Below are 12,606 nucleotides of genomic sequence, written 5' to 3'. Positions count from 1 at the left end.
ATTTTAAAAAATTATATGTTTATATGTATATGTTTTTTTTTCTTGGAAATAAATTAAACAAATGTCTTATTTTGTGTGTTATTGTACTTAGGCCTTAAGTCATCGTTTGTATATATTTTAAAAAACAAATTTACATCTTCATGAGATTCTGAATGATCTTTTGTCAGATTGTTTTAGCATGCCATGGCCATTATATTCCTGCCTATTTGTTAAGATATGAGCTTGTGTGTAAGTAGTGCAATCATTATTCATGCAATGGTGTGCAATGCGCATACACTTTATAGCCCTAAACAACAGCACTTCCAACTAATGATGTAGCTACATTGTTATGTAAATTAACTGATGCAGAGGCAGTGGTTGGATATAAGGCAACAATAAATCATCCAGCGTTTCCAGGCAGTTGTCCTTTTTAATAAATATATATTTTTAAATTTAACTAGGCAAGTCAGTTATGATACAAATTCTTATTTACAATGACCGGCCTAGGAACAGTGGGTTAACTGCCTTGTCCAGGGGCAGAACGACAGATTTTTACATTGTCAGTTCGGGATTTTTATCTAGCAACCTTTCGGTTACTGGCCCAACGTTCTAACCATTAGGCTACCTGCCACCCCTTCTGTGGACTATCCATTACAATCTCCCTGCAGCTGCAGACATGGCCAGAATGAATAATGAATGTTGTTTCCAATCTGCTGGTTATATAACATAACCAATAGCACAGTTCATCAACCTCAATATCCGTCATGGCCAGAAAAGAGAGAAAGAACGATGGGACATTTTTTATCCATTGCCTGGCAAGGACAACATGAACCTGGAAGAATAATTGCATGAATGAGAACTACGAAATAAACCCACTGATTCATTAATAAGTAAAACGTACTGACTAGATCAGCCTGTCCCATGGGTCTGATACTTCTCTTTTCAATTTAAAATGAAAATGCTTGTTGCTGCCTAGTTGTGTCAGCAATGGAGCCATTGTTTTGGCCAGAGTTTAATCTTACATAGGACAATGTGATGAGGCGAAACAGCTGTGACAGGCACTGAGTTGAAAGGTAGACCTTGAAATACATCCACAGGTACACCTCCAATTGACTCAAATGATGTCAATTATCCTATCAGAATCTTCTAAAGCCATGACATAATTTTCTGGAATTTTCCAAGCTGTTTAAAGGCATAGTCAACTTAGTGTATGTAAACTGCTGACCAACTGGAATTGTGATACAGTGAATTATACGTGAAATAATCTGTCTGTAAACAATTGTTGGAAAAATGACTTGTGCCATGCACAAAGTAGATGTCCTAACCGACTTGCCAAAACTATAGTTTGTTAACAAGACATTTGTGGAGTGGTTGAAAACCGAGTTTTAATGACTCCAACCTAAGTGTATGTAAACTTCTGACTTCAACTGTACATACACACATGTGTATGTATATACAGCTCTGGAAAAAATTAAGACACCACTGCAAAATGATCAGTTTCTCTGTTTTTACTATTTATAGGTATGTGTTTTGGGTAAAGTGAACATTTTTGTTTTATTCTATAAACTACTGACAACATTTCTCCCGAATTCCAAATACAAATATTGACATTTAGAGCATTTATTTACAGGAAATAATACATATGGAATCATGTAGTAGCCAAAAAAGTGTTAAACAAATCAGAAAATATTTTATATTTGAGATTCTTCAAATAGTCACCCTTTGCCTTGATGACAGCTTTGCACACTCTCTCAACCAGCTTCATGAGGTAGTGACCTGGAATACATTTCAATTAAAAGGTGTGCCTTGTTAAAAGTTCATTTGTGTCATTTCTTTCCTTCGCAATGCGTTTGAGCCAATCAGTTGTGTTGTGACAAGGTAGTGTGGGTATACAGAAGTTGGACCTATTTGGTAAAAGTCCATATTATGAACAGCTCAAATAAGCAAAGAGAAATTACAGTCTATCATTACTTTAAGACATGAAGGTCAGTCAAAACAGAACATTTCAAGAACTTTGAAAGTTTCAAGTGCAGTCGCAAAAACCATCAAGCACTATGATGAAACTGGCTCTCATGAGGACCGCCACAGGAATGGAAGACCCAGAGTTACCTCTACTGCAGAGGATAAGTTCATTAGAGTTACCAGCCTCAGAAATTGCAGGCCAAATAAATTCTTCACAGAGTTCAAGTAACAGACACATCTCAACATCAACTGATCAGGGGAGACTGTGAGTCAGACCTTCATGGTCGAATTGCTGCAAAGAAACCACTACTAAAGGACATAAATAGGAAGAAGAGACTTGCTTGGGTCAAGAAACACGAGCAATTGACATTACACCAGTGGACATTTGTCCTTAGGTTTGGAGTCCAAATTCAAGATTTTTGGTTCCAACCGCCATGTCTTTGTGAGAGGCGGTGTGGGTGAATGGATGATCTCTGCATGTGTATTTCCCACCATAAAGCATGGAGGAGGAGATGTTGTGGTGTGAGGGTGGTTTGCTGGTGACACTGTCTGTGATTTATTTAGAATTCAAGACACTTAACCAGCATGGCTACCACAGCATTCTGCAGCCACACGGCATCCCATCTGGTTTGGGCTTAGTGGGACTATCATTTGTTTTTCAACTGGACAATGACCCAACACACCTCCAGGCGGTGTAAGGGCTATTTCACCAAGAAGGAAAGTGATAAGTGCTGCATCAGATGACCTGGCCTCCACAATCCCCCAACCTCAACCCAATTGAGATGGTTTGGGGTGAGTCGGACCACAGAGTGAAGGAAAAGCAACCAACAAGTGCTGAGCATATGTGGGAACTCCTTCAAGAACGTTGGAAAAGCATTCCAGGTGAAGCTGGTTGAAAGAATGCCAAGAGTGTGCAAAGCTGTCATCAAGGCAAAGGGTGGCTGTTTGAAGCTGTTTTGTTTAACACTTTTTTGGTTACTACATGATTCCATATGTGTTATTTCATAGTTCTTATGTCTTCACTATTATTCCACAATGTAGAAAATAGTTTTAAAAAATGTTAAAAAATACCTTGAATGAGTAGGTGTGTAGGTGTAGGTGTGTCCAAACTTATATATATATATATATCATAGTTTTTTCATCTTCATGGAATTGATCAGTTCTCTCATCACCGCCATAGTCTCGGTGTGCTGTTGCTGCAGAAGGCTTCGCAGCTGATTAAAGCGCTCCTCTGCCCTCCTTTCCCTCTCCTCTTGCAATCGTTTGTCCTCCTCCCTATAACCCTGAAAGACATCCAATATATCTGCCATCCTCCTTATCTTCCACCCACTGGTTCTAACACGGAGGTGGTTTTCTCTATGTGAAAAGGAGAAGGTGGCAGAAGTGGAGGGGGGACTGACAATGTCAATGGGGCTCGCCGGCACCTTCACAATGTGTAACAGACTCTGGCTTATGTCCTCAACCCCTGCATCTGCCTCAGCATCTCCCATGCTGCCATCAGGCTCGGGGGAGTCTTCAACTAGTTGAAGGCTGAGCCGGTGGCCTATGAGGTCCTAGAGCCTGTTGAAGTAGGCTGGAATCTTCCTCTTGGCCATGTCAGCATTCTCTGGGTGGAGGACGTACTCCTTGTAGATCCTCGACAGGTTCTGCCACTTCTGGAAGCATCACCCCCCCGCCTGCTCAGGCACATCACTGATGGGGAAGCCTTGCTCCTTCAGCCTGCTAGCTAGGATCTCAAAGATCCTCTTGGTTCGGGTCTTGTTCTCCCTGATCAGTCCCTGGATCTCTGGAGAGCTGTACAGCTCTACTAAAGCCTCAATGTCCTGACTGATCACTTTCCGAATCTGACCACACAGGCAGGGACCCACCGTTCTCAGCAGCTAGAGACGTGGATAGGAAGACAGAGAAAAATGAAGAGTTATTACACAAAGACTGTCAATGATTTTGAAAATGGCTGCGTCCTTTTCAGTTATAGGCCAACTGCTAAGATTCAACGTCATAACATGTGTCATCCCCAAGCCATGACCTCCTCCCCTTTTGGAGTTGATTCTCTGCCCTCTTCTCCTCCGCATTTGACTGGAGTATCTTGGGATGTGGGAACCATTTGCTCCTGGACTTCCTGGCTAGCGGTTCAGGCTCAGTGGTGCCTTCATAGACTCCAATCTCTGACTCTGGGGTGGAGGGGATACGGAGGTTGACGGGATGGCCCGATGGGACTACAATAGCATAGAGGGCTTGGAGTTGGTGCTATAGCTTTAGGCTTCAGCTTGGTCAACGCCCTGGCTGGGGTGTCAGCAGGAGCCAGCTTGGAGCTCAGCCTCTGGCCCATGAGTGCATGGAACTGGTCAAAGAACTCGGGCTGTTTCCTGCGTCCAGTCAGTCCTCTTGGACGCCAGCACATAATCTTTGTACGTGCGCTCCATGTTGCGCCACTTTTGGAAGCATCGCTTGCCAGGAGTTCTCACTGATCAGGAAGCCCTGTGCCTCCATCCAACTGGCAATGATCTCAAATCATTGGTTCTGGTTGTTCAGTTAGGCCCTGGATCTCTGGGGACCCGTAGTGCTCGATGAGGCCCTGGTTGGCCTCCCGGTCCCGGGCTGTAACATTCCAGGGGCTTGACAAGTTAACTTGATCAGCCTCTGATGGGTAAGCACCTTAAAACTGCTTATAATAATATTTTGTATTACCTTTATTTAACCAGGCAAGTCAGTTAAGAACAAATTCTTATTTTCAATGACGGCAGAACGACAGATTTGTACCTTGTCAGCTCGGGGATTTGAACTTGCAACCTTCCGGTTACTAGTCCAACACTCTAACCACTAGGCTACCGCCACCCCATATAAACAAACAAGTAATCATTCTTACATAATAAAATGACAAAATCCTCTTTATTAACTATATTTGTGCGTAAAACGACATGCTGATATATGAACTATTAATTTCAAAAGGTGACTACTGGTTTGATATTGCCATTCATTGTTTGAGCTTCTGCATGTATTTTGCAACATGGCTCCCCCCGGTGGTCAAAATGTCATACTATTGCATTTCTTAGAATAACTATTTAGGAGAGCTTAGATCAGTGATATGGGTAGAAAAGTACACACATTGTAGCACTCTGGAAAGCAATAACAATATGTTTGGTAGTTAACTAGAGGGCTGGCAAAGGGATTAGTTAGGAGTGTTACCTGTGGCCAAGTTGCTGTCAATGGTGTCCTGGGCCATGGGGTGTAATCGGTCCATGTAGTCATCACTGTACCGTACCCGAAGTCTCTCTCCCACTGACAGGTCACGGCACACCCGGAAGTAGATGTGCTCACCATGCTGGAAGGCTGTCAGGTTTCGCTCAATGTCCTCTGAAGAGTTTCGGACATACCTCATCCAGTTGGCTTTGGTTTCGTCGCTACCATCAATGGATTTGTATGAGTTGTTTTTGTCCACCAACTAGGGATAAAAAAATCATTGACATAAATACGTAGATGCGAGTGCCTTAAAGTTACACCTGATGCATGACATTAGGAAGACAATTTCATGAGTCATACGAGTGAAAAGTGAATTGCAAAACATAGTAAGGAGGTTTGTGGATTCAACTTACCATCCAGGGGAAGAAACCAGAGGACTTGTCCTGTGACATCACTTCACCCTGGTAAGGACCGAAGAGTGCCCCACCTGGGAATGTCTTTGTCTACGCAATACACGTCCACCTCACTGCCTTCCTGAATGACCTCAATGCCACTAGGGATAGTAAGGGCGGCACGGTTTAGGACAACCCACTGGCACAGGGGTGTCAGGCACAAATACTGGAGGGCCATGTGTGGGGCATTCATCAATAAAATTGTCTTTGCACTCGTCGCAAACTGTAAGGCATGACAAAGGTACATTTTAAGCAATATCATTCGAAGGTAAAATGTCAAGTTATGTCAAGCAATGATACATGGATGACAAAATAATTCAACGCCAACAATAGAAGTTGTGGAGTACATTTCATTAGCAATATTCACATAAAGAAATGATAGGCCTAGTGGCACTGGGAAATGTATCAAAGTATCCGAACAAATGAAACAGTCAAACACAGTTCAGCTGCTCTTAGTCATAGTCTAAGGCTCTTTTAGTGCGAGTCTGTGTGTAAAGGCACTGGACGGAAATATCTAATAATCACACCAGAAGTAACATTTTTGGTGTCTTTCAATGGTGAAAAGCAAGTGGTCGACTTTCAATCTCTGGTTGGCTCCTTCTGTCTCAGAGGACTCAATGTCTTTTATTTCACTAGAAGATTATAGCATATCAAAATACAATCAAATCTAATTTTATTTGTCACATGCGCCGAATACAACAGGTGTAGACAGTGAAATGCTTAGTTATACAAGCCCTTAACCAACATGCAGCTTTAATAAATAAATAAATATTTGTTTTTACTTAACACTTGTTTTTTTTAAGGAGCAGCAGTAAAATAACAGTAGTGAGGCTATATACAGAGGGTACCAGTACAGAGTCAATGTGCAGGGGCACAGGTTAGTTGAGGTAATATGTATGTAGGTAGAAGTAAAGTGACTATGCAATCTCTGGATGAGCGTCAAATGTTTTATTTAATTTTTCTTACTGCACCTGAATAGCATCCATTTATTGAACTAACCTGCAAAGATGGGCTATCAAGGCAACAGATATCAAAACAGACTATGCTATATGAAAACCAGTGGAGGCTGCTGAGGGGAGGACGACTCATAATAATGGCTGGAATGGAATGGTTTTCATGTGTTTGATTCCTTTCACTCCATTTCAGCCATTATACTCTATTTCAGGCACATGTTACGAGCCGTCCTTCCCTCAGCAGCCTCCACTGATCAAAACAGCAGATCATTGATTAGTAGAGGATAGAACACATAGATACTACTAGGCTATCCAGCAGATCCAACCCACTTGCTTACAGCTGCACTAGGGTCAGACAGGCTTTCTGTGTAGATTAAGACACATCAGAGCCAAAACGTACCCCATCCAGGGATGAGGAATGTGTTGTACTCTGAATTGTTCCATTATCCCAACTGTTACACTGAGACGATTGAACAACTGCTATTTGATCTTCTCTGTGTAACAGTTGGGATAATGGGACAATTCGGAAGTTCAATGTATTTATCATCCCTGGTTTGGGTTACGTTTTGCGAGCCATATCTCGCGCCGGCTCCGCTGTTATTTTAGCAGTCGTTTAATCAACTCGGTGTAACAGTTGGGATAATGGGACAATTCGGAGTACAACACATTTCTCGTCGCTGTATTTGAGGTACATTTTCGGAGCCGGCGCTGTGTCTTAATTTACACAGGAAGACTGTCCGACCCTAGCCTGTCTGCAACTGTAAGCAATCTGCTGGCTACTAGGCCAAATTTATTCATATTACTACTTGGTGCATAGTTCTGCTTCTGTTGAATGGTCCTGGATGGCAAGTGACTCTGCCATAGTGCATAGGTCCCCAGACTCCCCACCTCAGCATACCATGTCAAGTCTGTTGGTAGAAAAAGCATAATATAATGGCAGTTCATGAATACAAGTGGATCAGGTAATACAATTAGTCCTAGTATTTAAAATAAACTCGACATTAAATTTCAGTCTGGCAATAGCAAAACCATAAATGGGACCACGGCACTTGCTCTCTACGAGATAACGTACATGAGTTCCTATTGCCGCTGACAAATATATGTTGAAGTTGGAAAAAACCTAAAGCAGCAAGGTACGATAGCTAAAGATCCATGACTAAATCTGGCTTTTTAACCATTCTAATTAGAATAAATATAGCATTTACGATGTGGGTCAAATGACACATTTCCTGTCGGAATGTTTCGATAGAAAGGAACTTGAGGACTTCCGGATTCTGTCCTCGGCTGGAGAACGATGATTTTCCCGGAGTTTTCAAATGGAAAAAACGAGTGATACAAATTGGCCAAGACACTGTGGAAATCCTGAGTTAGTTAAAATATTTTCGTGTTATTGCCGCGAATCGAACGTCCAGTTGAAATATGTTTGATATCCTAATCGTAGTATCATGTTCACACTGTCGTCGACTGGTTAGCCAGACAACAACAATGTAGCATGCATGGTAGCAAAAACAGGTGCTTGAGTTTGTTAGTTAGCATCATCAGTGACACCGAGAACAAATTAAAAAAGCGTTAACGTTCGTTAATTAGCTATCAAGCTAAATAACCACTGTTTCTAGAGTTCTGATATATACTCAAGCCTGTTCGAGCTAACGTTAGCTACTGAAAGCATAGCTTGCTAGCTCGACAGTTAATAGTTGGCTTGTGCTTCTTCATAATAATTGACTGCCTGTGTCACAATTCATTGACAAACTTACTCACGGTCCCTTGTCGACGTGTACTGTTTCCAGTTAAGCAGGCCAACTTTTGTTAGTGAGAAAATTCTGTTAACGTTGGCTAATGGTTTTGACAGGGGCTTACATTAGCACTGAGATGTGTTGCCTTGTCGGCGCATGTACACATAGGTTGTCACGACAAAGCTTGCCACCCGCCAGGTCCACGCAATCACGTATGCATGTCACACACAATTATTGATCAATGATGGCCATAAAGCTCAGCTAGCTATATTCCTATTGTATGTACATGTGGCTGCTGTTTCGTATACAGTACTGTGTCACATTATACAAGTACTGTATCAATGACAGCTTGAAACACAAATCAAGGAGATACTTCCAATGTAGCTAGTCATTGTAAATGACATCCAAAACGTGCATTTTTTTGTGTGCCATTGTAAGCTAGTCATTGTAAACGACGTTCAAAACATTTGCATTTTTAAGAGTCTCTACATTTTGTGGCTACAGAGAGTAGGATGGACTCTCTGGGTATGAGGGGCCCATCCCTAAACCAGGACTTCCTACACAGTGTGCTGAATGCTGTTCCTCGTGGACTGACAGTGGGCCCCTCTCTAGCAAATGATGGCCAGTTGGGGCTCTGGTGTGTAGGACATGCACTGCAGAAAGGGATGCTTCTGGGTGTGGAAAACCAAAGCAACACTTTTGACCAAAGTGAAGACTTTACAGAGGTGTGTATCAGAGTGGTTGTGATGGCGGAGGCACACACTTGCTCAAGTTTCTATAATATTGCAAGTGTATTGAATGTAACACATTTGTTGTCGTCAGAGCTTGATGGAAGAAGCATATCAGACAATAATCAAGGGGCATCTTTGGGACAGGTGCTATTGGATTAGGTAGGTGTCTCTAGGTAAAGAAGAATAACACAATGTTTTTTTGTTGTTGTAGCGCTCAGCTGTATCAAACACATTAACATTACTGTCACATTTAATTTGGTCATTGGGAGAGAGAAACCCTCTTTGTTTTATGCAGATTTGCCTGTAATGCAAGGAGAAAGGATGAACAGAATGTTACTGTTCATGAGGTGGATGGAAGTCTCTGTCTAAGGGCCTGCAAAGACATCAACCCAGGGACAGAACTTCTGCTTTGGAGTTTCCTAGCTGATCCTCCGGAACACGATGGAAGCCAAGGAGGGTCACTAATAACACCAGGCAAACCTCGCAAACAAGTTACACCTCGCAAGTCCAGGGAGGATAGATCCCCAGGTGTAAACTTCATGGAGCAAGAGCTCAAGCTTACAGGTAAGCCTGACACCCACATTCTTAATACACACTAACTAATAAATGTTTTTACTAATAAGGATGATGTTATGAAATGATGACATTTTATATTTCGATAGTTGTTTCCGAAATGTTACGTGGAAGATGTGTGTATGTCTTACAGAGCCTGAGGAGCACACTGAAGATTCAGACATGTCAACTTCTCCACTGGGGTCGATAGTGGCGGAGGAGAAAAGCCAGGCTGGAATCAAAAGGACCAAACCTCTTATCTACAAAATGAAAAAGAGAGGTGTGAGAGACTCTCATTCCAGGGGTGATAAAACAATGGAACAGAATGGAGAAGTTGACTCAGGCAAAATAATAAAAACAGAATGTTTCATTCCAGAAATAACCAATGTGCCATGCTCTAATGAGGACAAACTTGTGAGTCCTGCAGACGAGCCTCCAAAGAGCAGTGAAGAACCAGGTAATGTGGTAAGAAATCCCCAGGAGGAACATGGGCCACAGGTGGTCAGGGCCAGTTGCAGACTGGCTGCTAAACCCAGGAAGGTGCATTCATTAGTCAGCTGCATCCACAAGCGTCTTCAAGGGTGCAAAAATAGATATCTGGATCGTCAAGTGACATTGGAGGTTACGTCCAGAGTTGGTGATGAAAATGGGCAAGCTTGCCAAGAAACAGACATAAAAGATAGAGAAAATATAAGCGCAGATGAAATCCCAAAGGATAGTGACAAAGGGGGGAAGAAAGACCCGGAGGAGCTTATGACAGCTCCAGACCTCTTTAACATCAGGGAAAGGAGGTATACATGTGACGAGTGTGACAAGAGTTTCTTTCAGCTCTGTCACCTGAAGAAGCACAAATTCACTCACTCGGACCTAAAGCCTTACTTATGCACAGAGTGTGGTAAGAATTACAGCTCTCAAGAGAACTTCAGGGCCCACCTTCTGATGCATAAGGGAGAGAGGCCATTCAAGTGCCAGCAGTGTGACAAGAGCTATGGCCTGAAACGGGATCTGAAGGAGCATGAAGTTCTTCATACAGGGGAGAGGCCTTTTGTCTGCGATATCTGTGGGAAGGCTTTTGCCCGCCGGCCTTCATTACGTATTCATAGGGAGGCCCACCGCGCCAAGGAAGAAAATTACCATGCTCCTAAGCTCAAGTGCCCTGTCTGCGATAAAGAACTGGCCAATTCGGGCTCCCTTAGGAATCACATGCGCTTGCACACAGGAGAACGGCCTTATGCCTGTCCCCACTGCAGTAAGACATTCCGACAGCGGGGGAACCTTTTGGGGCATCTACGCATCCACACAGGGGAAAAGCCTTACAAGTGTAACCATTGTAATCAGTACTTCTCACAGGTGCCTGAACTCCGCAGACACCTCATATCACACACAGGGGAAGTCTACCTCTGCCCTATATGTGGCAAAGCCTTGCGGGACCCCCACACCTTGCGGGCCCACGAACGTTTACACACAGGGGAGAGACCTCACAAGTGTGAGGTGTGTGGGAAGGCCTACACCATGGCCACCAAGCTACGCCGGCACATGAAGTCCCACCTAGAGGAGAAGCCCTACAAATGTCAGGCATGTGGTGCTGGCTACACGCTAATGCAGAGCTTGGTTCGCCACCAGCTCTCCCATAAAAAGAGAGAAGATCGGACATCTGGGGAGCTAGCTGACGCTCTGGCAGCTCTGGAGTCTAGCCACTCTGCCCCTGCTAGAGGCAGACCTAGAAAGACCCCTCGCAAGACAGAGGTCAAGCCATGGGTTGATGTCACTGAAGAGAACATGGAGAGTCAGACAGTAGTGTATGTTCAGGCCATTGAAGACTTAGCCATGCCTAACTCAGGGGAGGTTGTTGTCAGCACCTATGACTCGTATCATGATAATGCCATATCTTCTGTGGTAATAGAGGAAGGGTTGGAACAGGATTTGGGCCAGATCCAGCTAAATGAGAATGTCATTGAGATAGTTGTCTCAGATTCTAATGATAAGTGCATTGTGGTAAGGGAGCACAAAACACACAGCAACCTGGTGATTCTACAGGGAGAGGATGGACTGAGCTCTGTGGCAGAGACAATAGAGATAGAAACAGGAGTTTAAAACTGCAAGTCACACCGTTTTGCTTTCTGTTGCTGTTTTTATTTTTTTTAAATCTTCAAATAAAACCAAGGATGTGAAGAAAAAAATGTTGTTTTGCCTGCTAGATGTACTTTACCTAATAGAAGACAATAAGCAGTACTTAGTAGGAAAATACATTTGTCATGAATATAAAATATGTTATCACCATCAGGATACTCCATTTAGATTACTGGAGAAGGGAGCCATAATTGTCAACGAGTTAAAGATATCAGCAAATATTGACTCACATCTGTGGTGGATCTTGCCTAGCCACTATCTACAGCAAATGTTCTTTTCAAGGACTGTACTAAAACTACCTGCCCCTGTATTTTAGGAAATATCTTAATGGTTACAAAGAGAAATCCTCATGAATAATTTTCTTTTTTATCTGACTAAAATATATTTGATGTCTAGAGAATGTTTATGAAGGCTTATTAAATAGCTTTACTGTATTTTAATACACTGTTGTAAATATGGTCCATCAACAAGACGATCATTATTGTTGAAGACTCCAATTAAAATAGAGAAGTACCTCTGTGGAGGCTTTACAACAGTTGTAGGTGTTTTTGAACACGACTTTGATCATTCACTCTTTATCCAATGCGTCATTCAATATTTGGGTGCAAATATTTAGATGGTTGGGACAGTCCGAGACTGAATCAGCAAATATTCTGGTTTGGAGCAACTTTACTGTGTGTTTGCTATGCTTGTTTATGCAGCACACACTATATCATACTCTAAATTAGGAAATGGCAGTGTTTAAAAGGTTGATTTATTGTGTGTGTTTTTGACATGGCCTTTGTCTTTATCATTTGATATTCCTCTTGTAAATGACTTAATAGCAAACATATTTTTTAAATAAAGTAATCCATGAGTAGGCTCTGACAGAAAATAAACCATGGAGAAAGCTATTCTTGACATAGTGTGGAAAGCGTATCCATGGCTATAGGTA

General features: G+C 42.5%; 2 protein-coding genes across 5 annotated transcripts; one reads left to right on the top strand and one right to left on the bottom strand.

Annotated features, from left to right (window-relative positions):
- Positions 1-2,959: 2,959 nt before the first annotated feature.
- On the bottom strand, positions 2,960-7,453 carry LOC112232256 (PR domain-containing protein 11-like). Its single transcript, XM_042331107.1, is given in 6 exon segments — positions 2,960-3,821; positions 5,128-5,383; positions 5,535-5,606; positions 5,608-5,700; positions 5,702-5,796; positions 7,330-7,453. Coding segments are annotated over 6 exon segments (705 nt in total). The 3' UTR covers positions 2,960-3,756.
- Positions 7,454-7,611: 158 nt separating this feature from the next.
- Positions 7,612-12,596, top strand: znf408 (zinc finger protein 408). 4 transcript variants are annotated; one of them, XM_024439882.2, is made up of 6 exons: positions 7,764-7,892; positions 8,764-8,984; positions 9,082-9,149; positions 9,286-9,554; positions 9,697-9,822; positions 9,919-12,596. In XM_024439882.2, exons 2-6 carry the CDS (start codon positions 8,772-8,774, stop codon positions 11,634-11,636), a joined length of 2,394 nt encoding a protein of 797 aa, XP_024295650.1. In that variant the 5' UTR covers positions 7,764-7,892; positions 8,764-8,771; the 3' UTR covers positions 11,637-12,596. The 4 variants fall into 4 exon arrangements, with proteins under 4 accessions (XP_024295648.1, XP_024295650.1, XP_024295647.1 ...); XM_024439880.2 differs by lacking the exon at positions 7,764-7,892 and adding an exon at positions 7,612-7,659 and having other exon boundaries at positions 9,697-12,596; XM_024439879.2 differs by having other exon boundaries at positions 9,697-12,596.
- Positions 12,597-12,606: the final 10 nt, after the last annotated feature.

Source organism: Oncorhynchus tshawytscha, linkage group LG12 (genome assembly GCF_018296145.1).
Source record: "Oncorhynchus tshawytscha isolate Ot180627B linkage group LG12, Otsh_v2.0, whole genome shotgun sequence".
NCBI lineage: Eukaryota > Metazoa > Chordata > Actinopteri > Salmoniformes > Salmonidae > Oncorhynchus > Oncorhynchus tshawytscha.
Note: the sequence above shows the minus strand (reverse complement) of the source record. Positions and strands in the feature narration are given on the sequence as shown.

Coding starts and splice junctions, on each gene's coding strand:
- znf408 (XM_024439880.2), top strand. CDS start 8,772: ATGGACTCTCTGGGTATGAGGGGCCCATCCCTAAACCAGGACTTCCTA. Junction 8,985..9,081: donor AAAGTGAAGACTTTACAGAG/GTGTGTATCAGA, acceptor TGTTGTCGTCAG/AGCTTGATGGAAGAAGCATA. Junction 9,150..9,285: donor GACAGGTGCTATTGGATTAG/GTAGGTGTCTCT, acceptor TGTTTTATGCAG/ATTTGCCTGTAATGCAAGGA.